The sequence below is a fragment of the Hylobates moloch genome, unplaced genomic scaffold, assembly GCF_009828535.3.
Source record: "Hylobates moloch isolate HMO894 unplaced genomic scaffold, HMol_V3 SCAFFOLD_12, whole genome shotgun sequence".
NCBI lineage: Eukaryota > Metazoa > Chordata > Mammalia > Primates > Hylobatidae > Hylobates > Hylobates moloch.
In genome coordinates, this window is record NW_026652287.1 from 15724456 (window position 1) to 15748729 (window position 24274).

The 24274-nt window shown below is 46.9% G+C and overlaps 1 protein-coding gene and 1 long non-coding RNA gene across 3 annotated transcripts in view; one reads left to right on the top strand and one right to left on the bottom strand.

The window, feature by feature from the left end:
* FBXO21 (F-box protein 21) overlaps positions 1–14761 on the top strand; it is a 48736-nt gene extending 33975 nt beyond the window's left edge. For both annotated transcript variants that reach the window (XM_032168572.2, XM_032168573.2), the window contains exons 11-12: positions 523–680; positions 10445–14761. In XM_032168572.2, coding sequence (XP_032024463.1) covers positions 523–680; positions 10445–10635 — 349 coding nt within the window. In that variant the 3' untranslated portion in view covers positions 10636–14761. The remainder of the gene's footprint in view (positions 1–522; positions 681–10444) is intronic.
* A 503-nt stretch (positions 14762–15264) lies between these two features.
* The window catches only part of LOC116477862 (uncharacterized), a 40760-nt gene continuing 31750 nt past the window's right edge, over positions 15265–24274 (bottom strand). Inside the window, exon 3 of the long non-coding RNA XR_004250671.1 lies at positions 15265–15360. This is a non-coding gene — a long non-coding RNA (uncharacterized LOC116477862). The remainder of the gene's footprint in view (positions 15361–24274) is intronic.

Here is a 24274-nt window from a genome sequence, read left to right on the forward strand (position 1 = left end):
TAACTTCATGCAGTATCTAGTGAGAGTTCCTATTTCCCCAGTTGTCTCATATTTTTAAATGTTTGGATCGGGATTTGTTAGTCTCTTGGTTTTAGTGATGTCAAATTGGTTAGTCTTTTCCTTTACGGGCTGTATTTTTAGTGCGTTGTTTTAACAAACCTTCCCTATCTTGAGTCATGAAGATACTTTCTATTTTAGAAGTTCTGCATTTAAACATCTGAGTCTTGGTTGTACTGAGAATTGAATTTGGTGTGCTGTTGTCAGGCCAGGTCCCCATACCTTTTTCTTTTGGGTAACCAGTTGTCATCTAATCACTTTTTGTTGAAAAGTTTATTCTTTTCCAGATAAAGTGCTATGTTGATAATAAGAGGTGTTTATAAAAGGGGTTAGGGGTGTCCTGAAAAATGATTCACCGTGGAGTAAAGCAGGTAACTGAGGATGTGAGCTGAGAAGCCACACGGTTGTCTGGAGGTTGTTGCGGCCGGGTCTGCAGGGACTGACTGCGCCTCCTGTGTTAACTAGGTATGGCTATAACTGTGTGATCTACGGCTGGGACCCCACCTGCATGATGGGACACGAGTGGATCCGGAACATGAACGTCCACAGCCTGCCGCACGGCCACCACCAGCCTTTCTATAACGTGCTGGTGGAGGACGGCTCCTGTCGATACGCAGCCCAAGGTAAGCGGAGGGTTCCGCTTGTGCCAGCGGCCCCCCAGGCGTGTTTTCAGCACACGTTTGAGCCCTCGGGTAGGTAACGTGGGCGTGGGCCATCGGTGCCTTCAGAGGCGGCCGACACCCCACTGCCAGCCTCCTTCAGGCCCACAGTCAGCTCAACGTGGCTGGGTTTGCACAGGTGTAGCCCTGGCGAGGGGTCAGTAGTCACACCCGCCCTCCCCCAGGGCCTCCGCTCCCACAGCCCGGACATCTGATTGGCCACTGTCTATGCCAATCAAATTCCTGTAAGTCCTGCCTCCTGGACCCTGCTCTCGGCTCCTCCCAGACTAGAAGAGAACCCGGTGAACACTTGGGGGCCCCCTAGTGCCCCCTTGCCTCCCGAGGCTATGGCTGCCGGCTGATGCCGGAGACGCCTTCGTGTGGCCACCTGTGGGAACTGCAGCCCGCAGGGCCGGCCCTGGGAGCACCTGAGAGCCCGCAAGTGTGCAGTAAGGTTGGGTAGGCGTCCGGGCCACTGCCGCCCCGGCAGGTGCCAGCCCAGGGCAAGGCTGAGGTGGAAACTGACGGAGCCTGTGAAAGCTGGTAAGAGACAAGAATGCCTTCAGTGTGAGTCTTCCTTCTCTTTGTTCCTGTTGAATTTCACCTCCACTTAATAGGATGAATTCAGTGTGTGTCTGTCAAAGCATTCACATTGATTAATTAATAATTCACATTTATTAATAAAAATGAACGTGAATGCTAATGTAGTGCCATTCTGTGACGGGCATCATTCTAATGTATATTAACTCCATTTGAGAAACATCATCACCATCATTTTCTAGATGAGGAAACTGAGGCACAGGGAAGCCATTGAGATTTTAACTTAGAGAACACGATTTGAAGCCAGGCAGCTTGACAGAGCCTCCTCTTCATCCATCATGCTGTACCTGCTCATGTCTGAGGTTTGACCTAACTCAATATTATGTTCTGATAAATCCAATAATCAAAATATGGGATGTATAAAAATCTCATAACTTTCTGAAAGGCTGGAAATTGCCAGGTGAGGTGGCTCACACCTATAATCCCAGCACTTTGAGAGGGTGAGGCAGGAGGATTGCTTGAGCTCAGGAGTTGGAGACCAGCCTGGGCAACACAGCAAGACCTCATCTCTGCAATTTAAAAATTAGCCAGGCAGAGTCGTGTGCACCTGTGTTCCCAGCTACAACACAGCAAGACCCCATCTCTACAAAAAAAATTTAAAAATTAACCAGGCAGAGTAGTGTACACCTGTGGTCCCAGCTATTCAGGAGGCTGGGTTGGGAGGATCGCTTGAGCCTGGGAAGTGAAATCTGCAGTGTGCTCTGATTGTGTTGCACTCCAGTCTGGGTGACAGAGTGAGACCTCATCTCCAAATAAAAGGCTGGAAAATAATGATTTTTGTCAGTTAATCAGAAACTGAAAGGATCCCCTGGAACAGCAGCATCAAGATAAATGTTTGTTGAAACTGCAGGTCACTTGCCCTGTCTCAGTGTGATGGGGACGGTGTAAGGGGTTTATGTGCTCCCTGTGGCAGACAGAGGCACCAACGGTAATGTTATGTAACTTTTGAAGCTGTGTCGAATATAAACAATCTCTAAAAATCACCACATGATTTGGACATGATTGACTGATTCACTGGGCCACTGGTGCCAGCATGAGTCACCTGGTAAGTGCTTGATACCCTACAACATTGTGGCGTTCACAAGAATAAATGAGCATTTTCTTTTCAACAACACGGTGGGCCAGTGTCTATGGCTTTACCACATGGCATCATTATTCAGTGTTTAGGGTTGGTCTTAGTATTTGGTTTTAGGGGTTGTGATTTGTTCACTTCAGAAGTTGATCTCTAATCATATCTAGGTAAACATGCAATGTAAGGTTTAGTCATAAAATTGTCATTACTGAAAAAATTAATATCTGCTTGTTGGTTTTACCATCTCTTAAATTGAGATGGAACTAAATGATGGGTAATGTTAGCAAATTGGCTTCTTGAATTTAAAATGTAGAACTTCAAAGCTGTTCCTACACTATGATAGTTCCCGTCTTCTGCCAGCGGTTCCATCAGCACTCCGTCAGCAAGCATTTCCTGAGGGACTCTGAGTCCTGGGCTGAGGGGCAGATCTCCCCCAACATGCCTGATATGTGGCCGTCTTCAGGGTCCTCCCTCTCCAGGGGACTCTCCTCTAGGCCTTCATCTCCTTCCCCTTTGGGGTGTCTGCAGATGCGCTGATGACTCCCAGAGCCGTGTTTCTATGCTGAGCTCTTCTCTGGGCTCTGTGCCCAACTCTGTAACAGCCCCCGCGCATGTGTGCTTGGAGGGCTCTCAGGGGTCTTCTCTCCAATGTTCTTACCCCCGACTCACTGAACCCATTGTTTTAACTTGATTATCTCTGTAAAGAAAGAAAATGTGTCCCTATACCCCCCTTGCTCCTGCCTGCCCCATCTCACTAGTGACACCACGTGGGGGCCGTGTCTTGCTCTTCTCCCCTCGCCCTCGCCCTCGCCATACACCCACTGCTATCTCATGTGTCTCCCATTTCCATTCTGGTGGTCTCTGCTCGCCTACTTCCTAACTGGCACCTGCCTCCAGGTCTGTCCCCAACCAGGCATTTTCCTTAGCAACAGCAAGAGGATCTTCCTAGCGTGTCCCTGGACCAGACCACTTGCTGCTTGAATTGACTGACCATCAGGAGTTTCTCATCGGCAGGCAGTCCAGAATGCTTTACCAGGCCCTAGGGATCTGGCCTTCCCCTTACAGCCCCAGCACGGTTCCCACGCCTGGCATACTCCAGCCCACTTCCATTCGTCTTCCTTGAAGTCATCATTCTTGCACACACGTGGAACAGTTAAAAGAATACATCAAATACCCCCATTTACTCTCCGGTCGATTCAACAGTGAATGATTCCCATATTTGCTTTATCTATAGAGATTTTACCGTTTTCCTGCACCATTTGAAAGAATATTGCAGACATGACCTAAATACTGAATTATGTCTAAGTATAAGGAGATTCCTCTGCATAACCGCAATTACATGATCACACCTAATAACAAGTATTTTATAATATCTAATAGTTTTCAAATTTCTCAATTGTCACAAAATAACTTTGTGCCTATTTTTTGCTGGTTTTTAAAAATCAGGATCCAACCAGAATTCATTCACTGCATTTGGTTGTTTTTTTTTCTCTTTAGCCTCTCTTATTAAAGACAGTTTCTCATTCTTCATCTTTTTTCCCCCTTTTTCATATGGCTTTGACTTTTTGAAGAATCCAGACTGGTTGTCTTGTAAATTTTGTTTGTTTGTTTTGTTTTTTGAGACAGGGTGCTCTGTCACCCAGGCTGGAGTGCAGTGGTGCAAACCTGAGTCACTGCAGCCTCAACCTCCTGGGCTCAAGTGATCCTCCTATCTCAGCCTCCCAAGTAGCTGGGACTACAGGCATGCGCCACCACACCTGGCTATTTTTTGTGTTTGTGTAGAAACGGGGTTTCACCATGTAGCCCAGGCTGGTCTCGAACTCCTGGACTCAAGCATTCTGCCCACTTCAGCCTCTCAAACTGTTGAGATCACAGGCGTGAGCCACTGTGCCTGGCCATTGTCTTGTAAATTGTATAACATTTTGGATTTGCCTCATTGGTTCCTTAACTGTATGATGTCTGCCAGCTGGGAGTGAAGTCTGAGTCCTGATTAGACCAGGATAAGAATTCTTGGGGAGGATACTTCACATCCCTCGCTGTGTGCTTCCCATTGGGTCTCATCAGGGGCCCCCTGTGAGTGATACTGAGTTTGGTCACTTGGCTAAGATAGTGACTCACTATTTCAATTAAGAAATCCACGTGGTCACTCTGTAGCATCCTGTGAAGATCCTGTTCCCGGGCCGGGCGCAGTGGCTCACGCCTGTAATCCCAGCACTTTGGGAGGCCGAGGCGGGTGGATCACGAGGTCAGGAGATCAAGACCATCCTGGCTAGCACAGTGAAACCCGGTCTCTACTAAAAATACAAAAAATTAGCCGGGCGCGGTGGCAGGCGCCTGTAGTCCCAGCTACTCAGGAGGCTGAGGCAGGAGAATGGCGTGAACCCGGGAGGCGGAGCTTGCAGTGAGCAGAGATCACACCACTGCATTCCCGCCTGGGCGACAGAGCGAGACTCCGTCTCAATAAAAAAAAATAAAAATAAAAAGATCCTGTTCCCCAGTGACCTTGAACATCGTGGTTTTAGCACTTTTTGAATATCCTTGCCTAAATCTTTATATGAGAATTGCCAAGTGGTGATTTTTCCACCACTGTTATTCTCTCTACTTCAATGAACAAGAGCTGCCTTCTTCCTCCCTGCCTCTCCCTTCCCCCTCCCTATCTCTCCTCCCCTACCCTTGTCTCTGCCATAGATTTCCTGGATTTTTATTTATTCAATGTGTTACAATCACATGGGACAATTTTATGCTCATATTTGCCCATTTTTAGCCAGTGAGAGGCCAGATTTTAAAAACACATATTAAATATTTGAACATTTCTGGGTTAATGTGTTTTTATGAAATGTATTTTTTAAAACACTTTCTTGATCTAAATTTCCAGCCTTTGACTCCAGTGATCCTATTAGCCCAGGATTCAGAATGCTTTTCTAATTACTAGCTCTGCACAGAGAGTCGAAGAGTGAATTAGAAATCACATACATATATGACATCTTCAAATAGTTTTAGTTTGTACAATGAAGAGAATTCTTCCCCCAACGTGTTCTATCTCACCTAAACCCTAATGGGATGACAGGCATCTTGCATGTGTGTAATGTTGTGTTCCCACTAGGGGGCGCACTTTGATACTTTCATGGCTCTGGGTGGGAGAGTGCTGCTCCTGTCCCGCCTCCTGAGTCTAGGTCAGCCGCCGTATTGAAAGGCCAGGAATTCAACTACCATGTGAAAATCTCGTTCTTAAGTTTTGTCTGTAATGGTAAGGCACCTGTACAATGCTTGGTACATGGCATGTCCTCGACAAACGTTGGTTCCCCTTTCCATAACTTCTTTGATACTTCCAAACTCAACTTTCCACCCATACAGTCCTCCCCGCCCGACACACACACACACACACACACACACACACACACACACACACACACACACACACACACACACACACACACACACACACACAGTCCATGGCCAGCTGTACCTGCTGGCAAGTGTGGTGAGGTGAATGGGGAGCCCATGCATGGGGGCGGGGTTGGGTGTTAAGTGGCACAGACATGTCAGAGGATGCTTTGGCCCGCACTTTCAAATTGTAAAAATCTCAAGCACACATTTCTCTTCCAGCCTAGCAGTTCCACCTCGATCCCTCCACACGTGTACAAGGAGGCCTTTGGCCCCTTCTTTAAAATAGCAAGACAGTTGTCATTCACAAGGAGTCTTCTAGTAGCCTGGGGTCTATGCAGACTGGAATGAATCCTAAGCTGCAATTGAATAAGCTAGTTGTGGGCGAGTGGTTAGAATACGCTTTGTTTGAGTACACACACATAAAGCAATACCAAATTTTAAGTATACTTAGGGTATCCAGCTGCCTATGTGTGTGCTCATAGGAGAAGGACTGGAAAGACACACTGGCACTGATGGTGCTTTTCTCTTGGAGAGGAGGACCGGATCAGGACAGGACAGGTGCCCACACGGGACTCATGGGTAGTGTTTCCATAGTATTTATTCATATATTTTGGGGTAGCTGAACGTTAAAATAAGCAGACAGATTCTCTGAAAACTTGAAGAGAAAACAGGAAGATTTCTCAGGATTTTTCAGAACTTTTAAGTGGTGCCTGGTTCATGTTTTACTCAATTAAGTTTTGTGTTACTTAGATTTATCATTTTTCTTACAAGTAAACTTTGTGAAAATCTTCTTAGTGGATTGGCATTTATTTTTCTTTCATAATACGTAGTTGCCAACTTCATTATGTTGTTAATTTTTTCCTGTTCTGCTTCTTAGCAAGCTAGGAGCTCAGGCCAGTAAATGCACCAAATCCAGTCCTTGTTCTTCTCTAACAGCCAGGAGCGGGGCTGGGAGCGCCCTCGTGGACTGTCATCTACCTCTTGCCTGGTGTCCCACCGTTCCTGCCTGGACTTCGCATGCATCTTGTTCTGGGCCCACGTTCAGAATTCTGTGTAGTAGCTGTTGGGTCACGTTGCCCTGGCAGATCTGTGGATGATAACCTGAGTTTCCGCTTCTTTCCTCCTCCCAACAGAAGCTGAATGTTACCAACACCAGGCTGTTCCTCGATAATACATAGAAAGGAAAAAGCGGAGGAGAAGGGAACAATGCTGAAACACAGGGCTGGGTCTCTGGAGCAGGGCTTCTCAGCCCAGCACTAGTCACATTTTGGTCAAGATAACCATTTGTGGGGAGCCATCCTGTGCGTTGTAGGGTACTTAGCAGCATCCCTGGCCTCCACCCACTGCAAGCTGGCAGCAGCTCTCAATTACAACCAAAAATGTCTGCAGACCTTACCAGATGTCCCTTTAGTAGCAAGAGCCCCCAGATGAGAACTGCTCCAGACGAACTGGCAACAAAGCAGTTTTTCTAAACTACCTGCTTGAATTCTGTGTACTTCAGATACCTATGTCCTGTTTACCAATGACAGGTAACAGTGGTTCCCTTAGAGCAAAGGGGATTTTTGTCTCGATGGTATTCCCAGCTTCTTTACCCTCCCTCTACTATTTCTGTGCAGCTCTGCAAGAAAATCCAAACATGGCCAGGCATGGTGGCTCACACTTGTAATCCCAGCACTTCGGGAGGCCAAGACAGGAGGATCATTTGAGCCCAGGAGTTTGAAAACAGCCTGGGCAATGTAGCGAGACCCTGTCTCTACAAAAAAGAAAAGAAAATCCAAAGGCCAGGGCCCTGGCAGCTGGCCTGGTTAAGATACCAGGTTGTGGTCATGTCCCCGTAAGCCTCCTCAAGGAAAATATGCTTTGCTAGTTGGTTCCTCCTGTTACTGGATGTGAAGAGGGAGGTGGCAGCAGTGGGTGGACAGGAAAGGGCATCTTAGCCAGTGGCATTTTGAAACATTTGCAGCATTTTGTTTTTTAACATTTATTGATTTTTCCCAAGAGAAAATCATCTCTAGAGACCTGGTGACAGTAGATTGATCAGAGTTAGTGGATGACTCAGTTTCCTTCTGGGAAAAGTGGGAGGTCCTGAAACTACAGGCTCCTCTGTGTAACGTGGGCTGGAGCGTCCCTTTGGGGGCAGCGGCGTTCTCTGAGTCTACCCAGCACCTCTCCGCCTGCTGTCTCCTGACTGTTGGGTTTTTCTTACATCTGGTTCTCTTCAGCCCTGGAATGGGACTGTCTGGTTTGAGTCTGGGGTTAAATCCTTGGGCAGCCCACGGAACAGCAGAAGGGGGCTCCTTCCAGGGTTACGTGGCAGGGGTGCCTGTGACACCACTGTGGGGTCTGACACATTGTAAGTGCCCAGTTTAAACTCTGTGCCGCTGTGCCACGTCATGGAGCAACCCCTGATCCATGGTCTTCCAGGCCCTTTCTAAGTGGTACAGCCTTTCTACCCCCACCTTTCTTGGAGGATCTTACAAACAGGTTGCTCATTTTCATGGCCTCCTCCTGCTTTGCTGAATTAATGTGCCATCATTTATTCACACAGTGACCTACACTTGGACGTTTACACTGCTCTTCCATTTTTTCTAGCATAAGTACTGTTAAGGTAAACAGCCTCCATACATTCATCTCTGCACATGACGTGTCTGTAACTTCCTCAGCGGTACTGATTTGTTGAGACAGTTCTGTCCCTGGTCACAGTCTGCAGAAGCAGCCTAAAACAACATATTCTCACATTTCTTCAGCTCCTCCTGTTTTGTGGTTTAAAAAGAACCCTGCAGATTGAGTCCTACAACTCCTTCCCCCTCTCCCCAAAGACTACCAGTTAAAGTCAGTGCTTCAGAAAGATGCCTGCGTTCATCCTGTGTACTTTGGGGATGCAGGGCCTCTGATGCCCTGACTTTGTGTTTCAGGACGTTTAACCCAGCTGTTTAAGAAATAATAGGCCACACTGTTTGTGTCGGTGAGCCTATCGTTGGCCTTACTGGTATTAATTCATAGACCCATTTGCGTTCATTCGAGTGATGGGCAGTGCCAAGGATGGCTTCAGAGTGATCGGAACTGGGGTGCCCTGGGGACACAGTCACAATAGGAGGATCTGCCCAGCCCAGCTCCCTTCCGGTGCCAGGTCATGGAGGGCATGGCTGGGCTTCTCTTGCATCAGGGGCCACACCCAGTCTTGGGCCAGGCCTCCGTGGGCGGCAAAGAAGGGCACACAAAGCACCGTCCTTTAACTGGCCTCATGGAGGAGCCTTGTTCCAGTTGTTCTGGGGAGGTGGGCAACCAAGCCTTTTAAATACCTTGCCTGTATTCTCTCTCTTTTGTTTTTTTTTTTGTTGTTGTTGTTGTTTTTGAGACAGAGTCTTGCTCTGTTGCCCAGGCTGGAGTGCAGTGGTGTGATCTTGGCTCACTGCAACCTCCGCCTCCCAGGTTCAAGCATTTCTCTGCCTCAGCCTCCCAAGTAACTGGGATTACAGACGCCTGCCACGACGCCCAGCTAATTTTTGTATTTTCAATAGAGATGGAGTTTACCATCTTGGCCAGACTGGTCTTAAACTCCTGACCTCATGACCCCCCACCTCATCCTCCCAAAGTGCTGGGATTACAGGCATGAGCCACCGTGCCTGGCCCTTTTTTTTGTTTGTTTTTCCATTTTTTTCAGTCTTATTTTCTATTTCTTTCTTTTTTTGTTTTTTTTTTTGAGACGGACTTTTGCTCTTGTCGTCCAGGCTGGAGTGCAATGGCATAATCTGAGCTCACTGCAACCTCCACCTCCCAGGTTCAAGCAATTTTCCTGCCTCAGCCTCCTGAGTAGCTGAGACTACAGGAGTGCACCACCATGCCTGGCTAGTTTTTGTATTTTTAGTAGAGACAGGGTTTCACCATGTTAGTCAGGCTGGTCTCGAACTCTTGACCTCAGGTGATCCTCCCGCCTCAGCCTCCCAAAGTGCTGGGATTACAGGTGTAAGCCACTGCCCCCGGCCTTATTTTCTGTTTCTCTAGTGGCAAAATAGAGAACAGAGAGAAGAGGTAGCATGGTTTTCCCAAGAGATGGTACAGATAATAACATCTGATATCCACATGGGGTCTGGAGGCGGAAGCCACCTTCCATTCGTCCCACAGTCTCACAGCAGCCCTGGAAAGAGGCTGCTCGCTGTTGGAAGCTAAGAGCCAGTGTTGGAAAGAGCTTGGGTGGAAAGTGTGGTCTGCGTGAGGGGCTCCTGTGAATAGAGGAGAGGGGTGGCAGGTACGAGACTTGTCACCATGTGACATAGCAACTTCAGAAACTTAGCCACTGCCAAAAAAAGAGCAGGCAGGGATAATCTTGTCCCATTGTCCAGTCAGAGAGACCTGTTGAGTCTCTAGTTTGCCAGTCCCCAAGAGACCTTTGGAGTTTTGCTGGAGCCAGACATCCTGCTCAGAGATGAGGAAAATCCTGCTGTTCCGTGGGGAGCTCTTGGGACACCCGTGCCACCACCCACCTTCTCCTGATTGCCACTTGCTGCCCTTTTCCCATTACCCTCTCCTGACTCCATAAACATCTTCAGTCTTCCCTTCTCCACCCCAGAGATGCCACCTGGAAGGGGCGATGGGAGGTTCTCTGGATGAAAGGTGTGGCAGCAATGGTCATTGTAATGAGAATGCCCGTGTGCCTCTTTACCAACAGAAAACTTGGAATATAACGTGGAGCCTCAAGAAATCTCACACCCTGACGTGGGACGCTATTTCTCAGAGTTTACTGGCACTCACTACATCCCAAACGCAGAGCTGGAGATCCGGTATCCAGAAGATCTGGAGTTTGTCTATGAAACGGTGCAGAATATTTACAGTGCAAAGAAAGAGAACATAGATGAGTAAAGTCTAGAGAGGACATTGCACCTTTGCTGCTGCTGCTATCTTCCAAGAGAACGGGACTCCGGAAGAAGACGTCTCCCTGGAGCCCTCGGGACCCGCTGCACCAGGAAAGCCACTCCACCAGTAGTGCTGGTTGCCTCCTACTAAGTTTAAATACCGTGTGCTCTTCCCCAGCTGCAAAGACAATGTTGCTCTCCGCCTACACTAGTGAATTAATCTGAAAGGCACTGTGTCAGTGGCATGGCTTGTATGCTTGTCCTGTGGTGACAGTTGTGACATTCTGTCTTCATGAGGTCTCACAGTCGACGCTCCTGTAATCACTCTTTGTATTCACTCCATTCCCCCTTCTGTCTGCATTTGTCTCAGAACATTTCCTTGGCTGGACAGATGGGGTTATGCATTTGCAATAATTTCCTTCTGATTTCTCTGTGGAACATGTTCGGTCCCGAGTGAGGACTGTGTGTCTTTTTACCCTGAATTTAGTTGCATATTCAGAGGTAAAGTTGTGTGCTATCTTGGCAGCATCTTAGAGATGGAGACATTAACAAGCTAATGGTAATTAGAATCATTTGAATTTATTTTTTTCTAATATGCGAAACACAGATTTCAAGTGTTTTATCTTTTTTTTTTAATTTTAAATGGGACTATAACACAGTTTTCCCTTCCGTATTCGTCTCTCGAGTTTATGCACATCTCTATAAATCATTAGTTTTCTATTTTATTACATACAATTCTTTGAGAAAATGCAAATAGTGAACTTTGTGAATGGATTTTTCCATACTCATCTACAATTCCTCCATTTTAAATGACTACTTTTATTTTTTAATTGAAAAAATCTACTTCAGTATCATGAGTAGGTCTTGCATCAGTGATGGGTTCTTTTTGTAGTGAGACATACAAATCTGATGTCAGTGTTTGCTCTTAGAAGTCATACACCATGGTCTCCAAAGACCACAAAATGAGGTTTTGCTTTTGTAATCAGGAAAAAAAAAAAATTAATGAACCTTTTAAAAAAAAGGTTTCGAAGGGAAAAAAAAGTGGTTTCACACCTCTTGTTATTCCTTAGAGTCACTTCAAGGCCTGTTCGAATGTGGCAGGTTAGAAAGAGAGAGAATGTCTTTCATCTGAAGAGTGTTGGACTTGGGTGAAAGGAGATATGTGTGTTGGAATCTGCTTTTCCAAGCCGCCAGGGTCCTGACGGCAGCAGGATGAAGCCTGTTGTGGCATCTTCTGGGAAAGCCTGACCGTGTGTTCAGACAGCACTGGCTCCTTTCCGAAGTTCTCAGTAACTGAGCCCAGAGTAACTGCACGCCTTCGTGCAGCTCTGGAGCTCTCCCAACTCTCAGCCTGCCAGTTCTCAAGCGAGCTAATCTTGTCATTAATCGGTAGAAGCTAACTTCTGAAGTTAGAACCTAGTTACTTTGCTCTCAACATTTAAAATAATGCAGTTGCTCTAGTGAATGGGGCGTTAGGGCCCTGTCTGTGCACCTGTCTGTCCATCTGCATGCAGTATTCTCACCCATGTTGAATGCCTGCTGCTTGTTTACCTTTTGGAAACCCTGGGGTGACCAAGGTTTGGAAAGCCACCTGAGACCACTTCATAGCAAGGGAAGGCTTTAAGCAGTTACTAGAAAGAGATGGGGATTTGGCCCCTGGCTGCTCCAGCCTAAATGAGCTATTATTATCCACTGTCCATGTTCCTCATCAGTCAAATCCAAAGTCAAAGGATTTGAACCTGCATCTGGAAATGCGACCACTCACAGCACCTGGCCCGCCGAGGTTGGGAGGATTGTACACTACTCTCGTTTAAAGGGGAAAGTTTGATAATATGGGATTAATTAATATGAATGAGATGCATTAATAAGAACCTGAGCATGCTGAGAGTTGCAATTGTTGGTTTTCTGGTTTGATTGATTTCCTTTTTTCTTAGACACATCAAAGCCAAGAAAGATGGTTTTACCTTTACTGACCCAGCTGTAAATATGTATCTAGACTGTTTTTAAATGTCTTTCTTCACGAATGCTTCATGGGGCTCCAGGAAGCCTGTATCACCTGTGTAAGTTGGTATTTGGGCACTTTATATTTTTCTAAAAACGTGTTTTGGATCCTGTACTCTAATAAATCATAAGTTTCTTTTTAAAAATTTTCCAAAACTTTTCTCCATTTTAAAAAGCCCTGTTATAAAAGTTGAACTTTCACAATGTTAAAATGTTAAATATTTGGATATAGCAACTTCTTTTCTCTCCAAATGAATGCCAAGTTTTTTTGTACAATGATTAATAAATGGAACTTATCCAGAGAAACCACGCAAATGGCCTGCCCAATTTCGTTTCAGGACAGAAAGCCCAGCCATGACTTGAGTAGAATGTCTCTCACCTCTCTTCGGATCTAAATATGAAAAGTATGTTCCGCTGAATTTTTCTGAGCATTGGTGAGCGGACAGCCTACCTGTAAACCATGACCTCCTTGCCAGACGTTAATTTATCAGCTCACTAATAACCTTTGAGAATTATCTGGTTGTCATGCAAAGATTGCACTTTTTGAATTATGTTAAAACACATGTTGTAAAATGAGAACTGCTCATGCTTTGAAAGAAAACCAGGTTCTTCGTGCGTTCTGTTGCCGTTGACTTGAATGGCTGCGCTGTATACAATGTGTCCAAAATGTCTCCAGACCACTGTTTCTGTGTGATGTTACTACCTACTATGTGGGAGGAAAAAAGGTTACAGGTTAAACAAAGGCAACTGACTCTATGGTGGTGTTTCTCCATACCTGTAATGCACAGCACTGTGCGTCGTGACTTTCTAAGAGAAGTGTGCAGCGTGTGTGTCATCTTGATATATTAAACCGTGGAATTTCCCTCCCCTACACGCACGCACCATCCCTGGGGGTCAGATGCTTGCAGACATGCTTTGAAAAGCTATCTCAGTGAGACATCAGTTATGTCCAAAATGAGTTTACCTTAGAATCAGACCGGTTTTGCCAGGCGTCACGTTTGCAAACATTATCCAACTAATCAGATTTTGAAAGGCCGGCTTTCATGTCGCCTGCCTGAGACTCATAACAGATCCCCATTATAAGCGCATTTACACAGCAAAATGATTTTGTTGAGAAAACCAGTATTAAGTACTGGTTTGCTGTACTTAATGAAAACCAGCATTAAGTTGCTGGCTCAGTTTTCCGTTGCATACTATCTACTTAAAGTCCCGTTCTAATTTGTAAGTGTTCCGGTCTTTCCCCACGGAGAAAACAGCAGAGCTGCCGTGTCGCAGGCTTTCTGCTGCTGATGTCGTGTCTCTTTGCTTTCCCTTCCTTAGTCCATACTCCAAGTAAGTGAACTCAGACTACCAGCAACTTTTTAACTGAAAAGTATCTGTGACCATGATGATCAAGATGCAGCTCTTCATGTTTTTGCCTTTTTTTTCTTTTTGTGGAGGGAAAGAGAGACATCAACTGGACAAAATGCAAAATTTGGATGTGGGACAATTGCTTTTTGGAGACGTGAATAGCTGTACTGTACTTATTATTTCGTGTGGCATGCTAACTTTGAGCCGGGCACTGGCCTAATAAAGTCTTTGTAATCCTCCCAGCAATCCTATAAGGCAGACGCAGATAGTAAAGATTTTAGGCTTTGCAGGCCGCGTACAGACTGCCACATGTTCTCTGTTTTTAAAAGTGTCAACAACATTCTTAGCTCAAGGGCTGTACAAAAACAGGCTGCAGGTGGGATGATGCCCACAGGCCATAGTTGGCTGACCCTGGCTAGGGTGTAGGCATTTAGCATTCCACTGTATAAAGGGGAAACCCAGGTCATACTGCGTGTGCGTGGGTGGAAAGCCGGATGTGGAATACAGGTGGTCCCTGAGTCGCCAGGAACCACTGAGCTCCAGCTGTTCACACCCACGCTCTCCGGCGCAAGCAACTACCTCGCCATGGTTTAGCCTTGGTCTAGCAGCAACTTTAACCTTGAATGTTGCATTTCTGAAAAATTTAGAATCTTGAAAGTAAAGGACATCCCTTCGGTGAATAAAATTATGTGCAATTATAGAATACATGTATTATGGCCACGTAGCAATGACTGTATTAGGGCTATGCTAGTTCTGTAATAAATAGACCCAAAAAGCAACAATGGCTCAAACACCATAGAACTTTTTTGCTTCCATAATATTGGGCAGGGGAATGGGCTAGCAGGGCAGCCCTCATGCAGGCATCAGAGGCAGAGCACCCTGAGCCGTCCGTCTCTATCCAGCCTGAAGTAGCGGGGAGCATGGAGGGCCGAGACCATCTGGGAGCTTCCATGAGCCAGGTGTGGAAGTGGCACCCCTTATGTCCACTCTCATTTTGCACGGAGGCGGGAAATGTCCAGTTGTGTTCTAGGAAAGGAGACAGAACACAGTGTGGGTGGAAGCTCTGGTCCACTGCATGGGCCACTCCAGTGTGCTTCTCCGCGGCAGGAGACAGCCACGGACAGCTAAGCCAGGCTGTCCGTGGGGACGAACACATTTCTCCAGTCTCCGGCTCGGTCACCCCTGCCTCAGTAGCACATAGCGGCAGCGGAGTTCCCTTCAGATGGCACTGCCTGTGTACACTCACGGTCTCCACCGCAGATGGCTGCAGCAGCGGGGAGCAGACCTCACCCTGTAGGTCACGTGCACTGCCTCTGCCTCAACAGCCAGATCTCAAGTGCCCGGCCATGCCTTCGTTCCAGAGGAGGTGCCAAATGGTTTCCTGTGCGCCCCAAAGGAAGAGAAAAGGTTTGGTGGGCACCGACGTGTGTGCCTCACCCCCAGAGCCCTCCGCAGTCCCTGCATCCTACTCAGCCCAGTTTCCCTGGGCCGTGCAAGTTCCCTCCATCAGCCCAGCGTGGCGCCTCCGGGATCCCCCACCCCCAATTCCCATTCAGAGGTGAAGCAGGGACGGCAGCTGCAATAAGAACTCCCATTTGAGAAAAAGAAAGAATGAAACAGAAGTTGCTGGTCTCTAGCAGGGATGAAATCCCACTCGCGGGGACCTTGTTAAGACCCCTGCCTTTGTCATGGCCGGGGGTGACGTTTCTTGCATAAGCCCTGACTGCTCTCCTGGAGGAACTCCCTGCCCTCTGGGAAGTTCTTCCTGAAATCTCATCCTCTCTGGTCTCCTCAGAAGTGGGTGTCGGGTGCATCCTGCCGGGGTGCTGGCCAACTTTCACACTCCACTTCCTGCCGGGTGCAGCTTTAGGGGGCTGTCCAAGACTTTTATTTACTTACGTGTACAACAAGCTTGCGATTCTTCTGGCAATGATTCCCTCTAAAGCTTAGCAGGCTATTAACCTGTTGGTGCCAGTAATCGTAGCCAGCTTTGTCACCTCTTGGCTCTCCCTTCCCCCTGACTTAACGTGGCTTATTGTGGCTGCCTTCATCTGATATTAACCAAAGGTGAGGCTCGCTGCTTAAGTGAACATTTTTTTTTGTTTTTTGAGAGTTTCGCTCTTCTTGCCCAGGCTGGAGTGTAGTGGCGCAATCTCAGCTCACTGCAACCTGTCTCCTGGGTTCAAGCGATTCTCCTGCCTCAGCCACCCAAGGAGCTGGGATTACAGGCACGTGCCACCACCCTAGGCTAATTTTGTACTTTTAGTGGAGATGGGGTTTCACCATGTCAATCATCAGGCTGGTCTCAATCTCCTGACCTCGGGTGATCATCTGCCTCGCCTTCCCAAAGTGCTGATTACAGGCATTTAATGGGCCTTTGTTGTTCGGTGATTTTCTTTGAGATGGAGTCTCGCTCTGTCACCCAGGCTGGAGTGCAGTGGCACGACCTTGGACTCCCTGGTTCGATCGACTCTCCTGCCTCAGCCTCCCGAATAGCTGGGATTACAGGCGTGTGCTGCCACGCCCAGCTAATCTTTGTATTTTTAGTAGAGACAGGGTTTCACCATATTGACCAGGATGGTCTTGATCTCATGACCTTGTGATCCACCCACCACAGCCTCCCAAAGTGCTAGGATTACAGGTGTGAGCCATGCACCTGGCTTTTTTTTTTTTTATACGAAGTCTTGCTCTGTCACCCAGGCTGGAGTGCAGTGACGTGATCTCAGTTCACTGCAACCTCCACCTCCTGGCTTCAAGTGATTCTTGTACCTCAACCTCCCAAGTGGCTGGGATTACAGGTGTGCACCACCACTCCCAGCTAATTTTTGTATATTTAGTAGAGACGGGGTTTCGCCATGTTGGCCAGGCTGGTCTCAAACTCCTGGCCATGAGTGATTCACCTGCTTCGGCCTCCCAAAATGCTGAGATTACAGGCGTGAGCTACCTGCGCGGCCTGTTTTCATTCTCCTCTCTTGTTGGTGTGTAGAAGCAGTGGCCTTTTCCACATAGGACACCTGGGATTTCAGTCTCTTTTCCATTTTAGTTCTCAAACCAGCACATTTTTGCTTCACTCCTGTTTTTCTTGTCTTCCTTGGTGATAAACAACAAAGAGCAATCTACACACTGTATTCCTTGTCTCTTTTGGCTACTTTCTCTAGACTGGCTGCAGGGCCAGTGGTTCCAGCTTGCAAACTGAAAGCCACAATTCTACCAAGTCTGATCCCCAAACGGAGCTCTCGAGCCTTCCGGCCTCCCCAGGAGGTGTTTCCTTCCCACTTGACTGCTAGGCTAACACCATAGAGTTTAGGGTTTTTATACAGTGGTGCCCCCTCAATGGTTTTGTTTGTTTTTTATTATTATTATCATCATTAAGTTTAAAGTGGGCTAGTATTTCCATAGGAAGTTCTACTTCCTATTTGGCCGTGCAATTAAGAAAAAAAAAAAACTGAGAACAATGATTCAAGTCTTTGGGAGTGGGAAGAGCTACATGTCGTTTAGTAAATGCAAGGAAGGAAGTTGCACAGAATACAGAAAGGAGAAATTTTGGGAGAATGAACTAGGTAGTCTCATTATAGAATCCTTGCATGGTTAGAATTTCCAGCTGGGCACAGTGGCTTGTATAATCCCAAAACTTTGGGAGGCCAAGGTGGAAGGATCGCTTGAGGCTAGGAGTTTGAGATCAGCCTGAGCAATATAGCAAGACCCCCATCTCTACAAAAAATTTAAAAATTAGCCAGGCGTGATAGCTTGCGCCTATAGTCCCAGCTACCCAGGAGGCTGAGGCAGGAAGATTGCTTGAGGTCGGGGCTGCAGTGAACTGTGATGGCGCCACTGCACTCCAGCCTGGGTGACGGAGCAAGACTATCTCAAAAGAGAAAAAAGAAAGAGAAAAAAAGAATTTCCACCTACTTTTTTTTTTTTTTTTTCTGGAGACAGAGTCTCACTCTGTCACCCAGGCTGGAATGCAGTGGCACAATCTTGGCTCACTGCAGCCTCCGCCTCCTGGGCTCTTGTGTCTCAGCCTCCCGAGTAGCTGAGGCTACAGGCGTGTGGCGCCACACCCGACTAATTTTTGTATTTTTAGTAGAGACACGGTTTCACCATGTTGCCCAGGCTGGTCTCGAACTCCTGACCCCAAGTGATCTGCCTGCCTCGGCCTTTGGGAGGCCGACCAAAGTGCTGGGATTACAGGCATGAGCCACTGCGCCCAGCTCTCCACCTACTTTTTAAATGAAAGAATTCTTATAGAAATGTTCATATTCAAGTTATTGAATTTGGGAGAAATTCATACTTTGAATGAAAGTTATGGTTTTCCTATTTCTAAACCATTATAATCTCGCAATCCTAGGATTCTTTAATAATCTACCAGTTTTTGTAGGACGATTTTCCCAGTTGTGTCTGTTACTGTGCAGAGGGCTCTGTGCCCAATATCTGTGCTGTCCTCCACCCCAAAGTTTCTCAGCCTTCTTTCCAGTATTGCCTGCTCCAGGAGCCTTTTTAGGCTATTTTTTTCCTAATCCCCCCCGCGAAATTGTTTTGACTTTTTTTTATGGAGATGACATTCATCTAATATGAAATTAACCATATCACTGGTATTTGCTTCATGCACAGTGTTGTCAGCCTCCACCTCTAGTTCCAAAACATTTTCATCACCCTAAAATAAAACCCCCGTGCCCATTAGGCAGTCACTCCCCATTCTTCCCTCCCCCAGCCCGTGGCACCCACCAGTCTGCTTTCTGTCTCTGGATTTGCCTATTCTGTGCATTTCATATACATGGAATCACACACAAGGTGGCCCTCTGTGCCTGGTTTCTTTCAGCATCACGCTTTCAAGGTTCATCCTCTTTGTAGCATGTATTGGCACTTCGTTCCTTTTAATGGCTAAATATTTATGGATACACCACATTGTTTTGTTTTTATTCTTTTTATTTATTTGTTTATTTATTTTGGAGACAGAGCTTTGCTCTGTTGCCCAGACTGGGGTGCAGTGGTGCGATCTCAGCTCACTGCAACCACTGCCTCCTGGGCTCAGGCGATTCTTCTGCCTCAGCCTCCCGAGTAGCGGGGACTACAGTCACGCACCACCACGCCAAGCTAATTTTTTGAATTTTTAGTAGAGATGGAGTTTCACTATGTTGCCCAGGGTGATCTAGAACTCCTGAGCTCAGGTGATCTGCCCACCTCGGCCTCCCAAAGTGCTGGGATTACAGGTGTGAGCCACCACACCTGGTCTATTTTATTTTTAGTTTTTGAAGTAAAAATTGTGGCCCAGGCTAGAGTGCGGTGGCACAGTCATGGCTGACTGCAGCCTCTGCCTCACTGCAACCTCCACCTCCCGGGCTCAGGTGATCTCCCACGTCAGCCTCCCGAGTAGCTGGGACCACTGGTGTGCACCACCATGCCCGGCTAATTTTGTTTTGGTTTTTTATTTGTTTGTTTGTTTACTTGTTTTGTAGAGATGAGGTTTCTTTATGTTGCCCGGGCTGATCTGGAACTCCTGGGCCCAAGCAATCTGCCTGCCTCAGCCCACATTTTGTTTATCCATTAAGTTACTGATGGACATTAGAGCTATTTCCACTCTTTAGCTATTGTGAATAGTGCTGCTGTGAGCCCTCCATGAAATGATTTTTTTTAATTTTTAATTTAATTTTATTATTTTTTTCAGATGGATTCTCACTCTGCCGCCCAGGCTGGAGTGCCATGTCACAATCTTGGCTCACTGCAGCCTCCGTTTTCTGGATTCATTTGATTCTCTTACCTCAGTCTCCTGAGTAGCTGGGATTACAGGTGTGCACCACCACGCCTAACTAATTTTTCTTTTCCTTTTTTTTTTTTTGTTTGTTTTTTTTGAGATGGAGTCTTGCTCTGTCACCCAGGCTGGAGTGTAGTGGCACGATCTTGGCTCACTGCAACCTCCGCCTCCTGGGTTCAAGCGATTCTCCTGTCTCAGCTTCCTGAGTAGCTGGGATTACAGGCACTCACCACTACGCCCAGCTAATTTTTGTATTTGTAGTAGAGACAGGGTTTCACCATGTTGGCCAGGCTGGCTCGAACTCCTGACCTCAGGTGATCCACCCAACTTGGCCTCCCAAAGTATGCTAGGTTACAGGCGTGAGCCACTGCACCTGGCCTAATTTTTCTACTTTTAGTAAAGACGGGGTTTCGCTATGTTGGCCAGGCTGGTCTCGAACTCCTGACCTCAAGTGATCCGCCCACCTCGGCCTCCCAAAGTGCTGGGATTACAGGCTTGAGCCACTGTGCACAGCTCCATGAAATGTTAGTGCCAAAGATAAACTAAACTGCTTATGTATTATAATATGTGTGTGTGTATATATATATATATATATATATATGCTTTATACATTAAAAGCCTAAATACACATACTTTTTTTCACTCCCCCTTGGGGGCGATATTGCCTCTTTGAAAATGCAAGCTCCACCTGGGCGGTAGTATTGGGAACAGCTGCTCTCTGTTCTTGCTCACTGGTTGACCACTGGTATCTTTGAGTGCCTTTTAATGTACCCACCTTTCTTGGTGCCAGGAGCTGTAGTAAATGCAGAAGTACATTTCTGTCGCTTATAAGGGCTAAAATGTATGCTCCAAAGACTTTTTTTTTTTATGTAATCTTTGCTTATTATATTGACTTGACCCACCCCAGATCTCCTAAAATCTGTTACTAAAAATAAGGCTGGGTATGGTTGCTTGTCACGGCTATAATCTCAGCACTTTGGGAGGCCGAGTTGGGCAGATCGCCTGAGGTCAGGAGTTCGAGACCAGCCTGGCCAACATGGTGAAACCCCATCTCTAGTAAAAATACAAAAAATTAGCCAGGCATGGTGGCAGATGCCTGTAATCCCAGCTACTGGGGAGGGTGAGGCAAGAAGAATCGCTTGAACCCAGGAGGCAGAGGTTGCAGTGAGCCAAGATCGTGCCATTGCACTCCAGCCTGGGAGACAAAGCGAGACTCCATCTCAAAAAAAAAAAGAAAGTGCGTTACAAGACATCCTAGGTAATGACTACTTTGTTTGTTTGTTTGTTTGTTTGTTTGTTTGTTTTGAGACAGAGTCTCGCCCTGTCACCGAGGCTGGAGTGCAGTGGCATGATCTTGGCTCACTGCAACCTCCACCTCCTGGGTTCAAGTGATACTCCTGCCTTAGCCTCCCGAGTAGCTGGGATTACAGGCGTGTGCCACCATGCCAGGCTAATTTTTGTATTTTTAGTAGAGATGGGGTTTCACCACGTTGGCCAGGCTGGTCTTGAAGTCCTCACCTCATGTGATCCACCTGCCTCAGCCTCCCAAAGTGCTGGGATTATAGGCCTAAGCCACCGCACCTGGCAGTAATGACTACTTTTGTATGGAACTATTTACTCAATAGTTGCCACAAAATTGGAGAATTGGGCCAGGCGTGGTGGCTCGCACCTGTAACTCCAATGCTGTGGGAGGCTGAAGCGAGTGGTTCACTTGAGCCCAGGAGTTTGAGACTAGACTGGGCAATATAGTGAGACCCTCATCTATAAAAAATATTTTAAAATTAGGCAGGTGTGGTGGCAGCCGCCTGTAATCCCAGCTATTCAGGAGCAGAGGCAGGAGGGAGGATCGCCTGAGCCCAGGAGTTTGAGGCACAGTGAGCCATGATCACACCACTGCACTCCAGCCTAGGTGGCAGAACGACACAACAAAAAAGATTAGAGAATTTGAAAGCCCCTTAGCAATCAACTGCTAGAGCATCCATTCGTGATATGTTACATATACAAGTAAGAAGGCCCAGAGGGGTTAAGTGACTTGATTGGCCAATGTCTGAGACCTGGGTCCCAGCCTGGGCCTTTGGGTTTGACCACAGGGGTGTTTCTGTTGCCCCAGATTGCTTTCTCTGTAGGGTTTTCTTGTCCTACAGAAAATGTCTTGCTAACAATGTCATCCTTTAATGATTCAAAGCCTGTTCTTTTATTATTTATTTTATTTTATTTTTATTTTTAATTATTTTTTTTGAGACAGGGTCTTGCTCTGTCACCCCAGCAGGAGTGCAGTGGCACCATCAAGGCTCACTGAAGCCTCCAACTCCTGGGTTGAAGTGATCCTCCTGCCTCATCCTCCTGAGGAGCTGGGACCACAGGCATGTGCCACCATGCCCAGCTACTTTTTAAATTTTTTTTTTGTAAACATGGAGTTTCGCCATGTTTCCCAGGCTGGTCTCAAACTCCTGGGCTCAAGTGATTCACCAGCCTCAGCGTCCCAAAGTGCTAGGATTACAGACGTGAGCCACCACGCCCTGCCAAGCCTTGTTATTTCTTTCTCACTAACTGTACATGGCAGCCTCCTGGCCAGATACAGCACTCTCTCTTGTCACTCACATTTACTTTGTAGAAGGAAAGTGAGGAAGTGTTATCCTTCACCATCTCAGCAACGTGCGCTCTTGAAGTTTGGGGAAAACCTATTCTAAGCCTACAAAGACTTCTAAAGGAAGTTGCTTCTGAAAATACGATTTCCTCTGAAGCCGGGGTTGGCACACTTTCTCTGTAAAGGGCCAGACAGTGCGTATTTTGGGCTTTGCGGGCCATATGGTTTCTGTTGCAGTGACTCAGCTCTGCCATCGTAGCGGGAAAGCAGCCATAGGCAATACGAGTGAGTTTGGCCGTGTTCCTTAAACCTTTATGTCCAGAGCCAGGCCGTGGACTGGGTTAGGCTCACAGGCTGTAGTGTCCTCACCCCTACTGTAAAGTTCATTTAAACAGTGCTCTTTTAATAGACGTCTAAGCAACACCAAAACATTGAAAAAAAAAATAGTGTAATGGAAACCAATATACCCCCAAGACTCAGCAGTTGTTGTGTTTTATCTCCCTCTTCCTGTATGTGTGCTTTTTCCCTGAACCATTCGAAAGCGTCTCAAGCAGCTTGAAACTGCTTCCTAAATATTTCAGCATGCATGTCCTAAGAACAGGGGCACTTCCCTACCTAAGCACAGTATCAATCATACCTGAGAAAATAGTGATGCAAAAAGTGCATCCTAAATAAGACGAAACTGGATGTTGAGGATCAACCAGTTTTATCATAGAACCTTACAGCACTTCAATTTTCTGAATACCACCCTGTTCATAGCTGGAATCAATAGAGTAGAAGTTCTCAAAGAAACAGGTAAGGCCGGGTGCAGTGGCTTATGCCTGTAATCCCAGCACTTTGGGAGACCGAGGCAGGTGGATCACCTGAGGTCAGGAGTTCGAGACCAGCCTGACCAACGTGGTGAAACCCCGCCTCTACTAAAAATACAAAATTAGCCAGGTGTGGTGCCGCATGCCTGTAATCCCCAGCTACTTGGGAGGTTGAGGCAGGAGAATCACTTGAACCCGGGAGGAAGAGGTTGCAGTGAACCGAGATCGTACCATTGCACTCCAGCCTAGGCAACAAGCAGAACTCTGTCTCAAAAAAAAAAAAAAAAAGAAAGAAAGAAAAGAGAAAAAAGGAAAAGACAGCTAAAATCACTCAACACTAAATCCATTTGCCCAAGGCAAACCCTGCAACTGCCTGACAAAATATCTGCTGTTGCAGGTAAGCTGGGGTTCCAAAATGTTCTCTTGCTACAGATATAAAATTCGGTAGAAACATTTTTTTTTTTTTTAATTTGAGATAGGGTCTTGTTCTCTTGCCCAGGCTGGAGTGTGGTGGTGCAGTCTCGGCTCATTGCAGGCTTGACTTCCCTGGCTCAGGTGATTCTCCCATCTCAGCCTCCCAAGTAGCTCAGACTACTGGCGCGCACCACCATGCCCGGCTAATTTTTTGTATTTTTAGTAGAGATGGGATTTCACCATGTTGCCCAGGCTAGTCTCAAACTCCTGGGCTCAAGCAGCCCTCCTGCCTTGGCCTCCCAAAGTGCTGGGATTACAGGCGTGAGCCCCTGCGCCCAGCTGGAAACAATGTCTTTAAATCCTTTGCTTTAACAGGGAGGGGCATCATCCTTTTTCATCAAAGTTCAGCGGGAGCCCGCGGAATCAGCGTTTCGTCCCTGTCTTCCTTAGGTCAGTACTGGCTCTACCCTCACAGAGTTGGGCAGACTAGGGGGATGGCAGAGTTCACTTATAAAGGCCCATACATAATCTTGCGGTTTCCTTACTTTATTTTTCTTTAAGAGACAGAGTCGGCCGGGCGCAGTGGCTCATGCCTGTAATCCCAGCACTCTGGGAGGCCGAGGCGGGCGGATCACGAGGTCAGGAGACCGAGACCATCCTGGCTAACACGGTGAAACCCCGTCTCTACTAAAAAAATACAAAAAAAAGTAGCTGGGCGTGGTGGCGGGCGCCT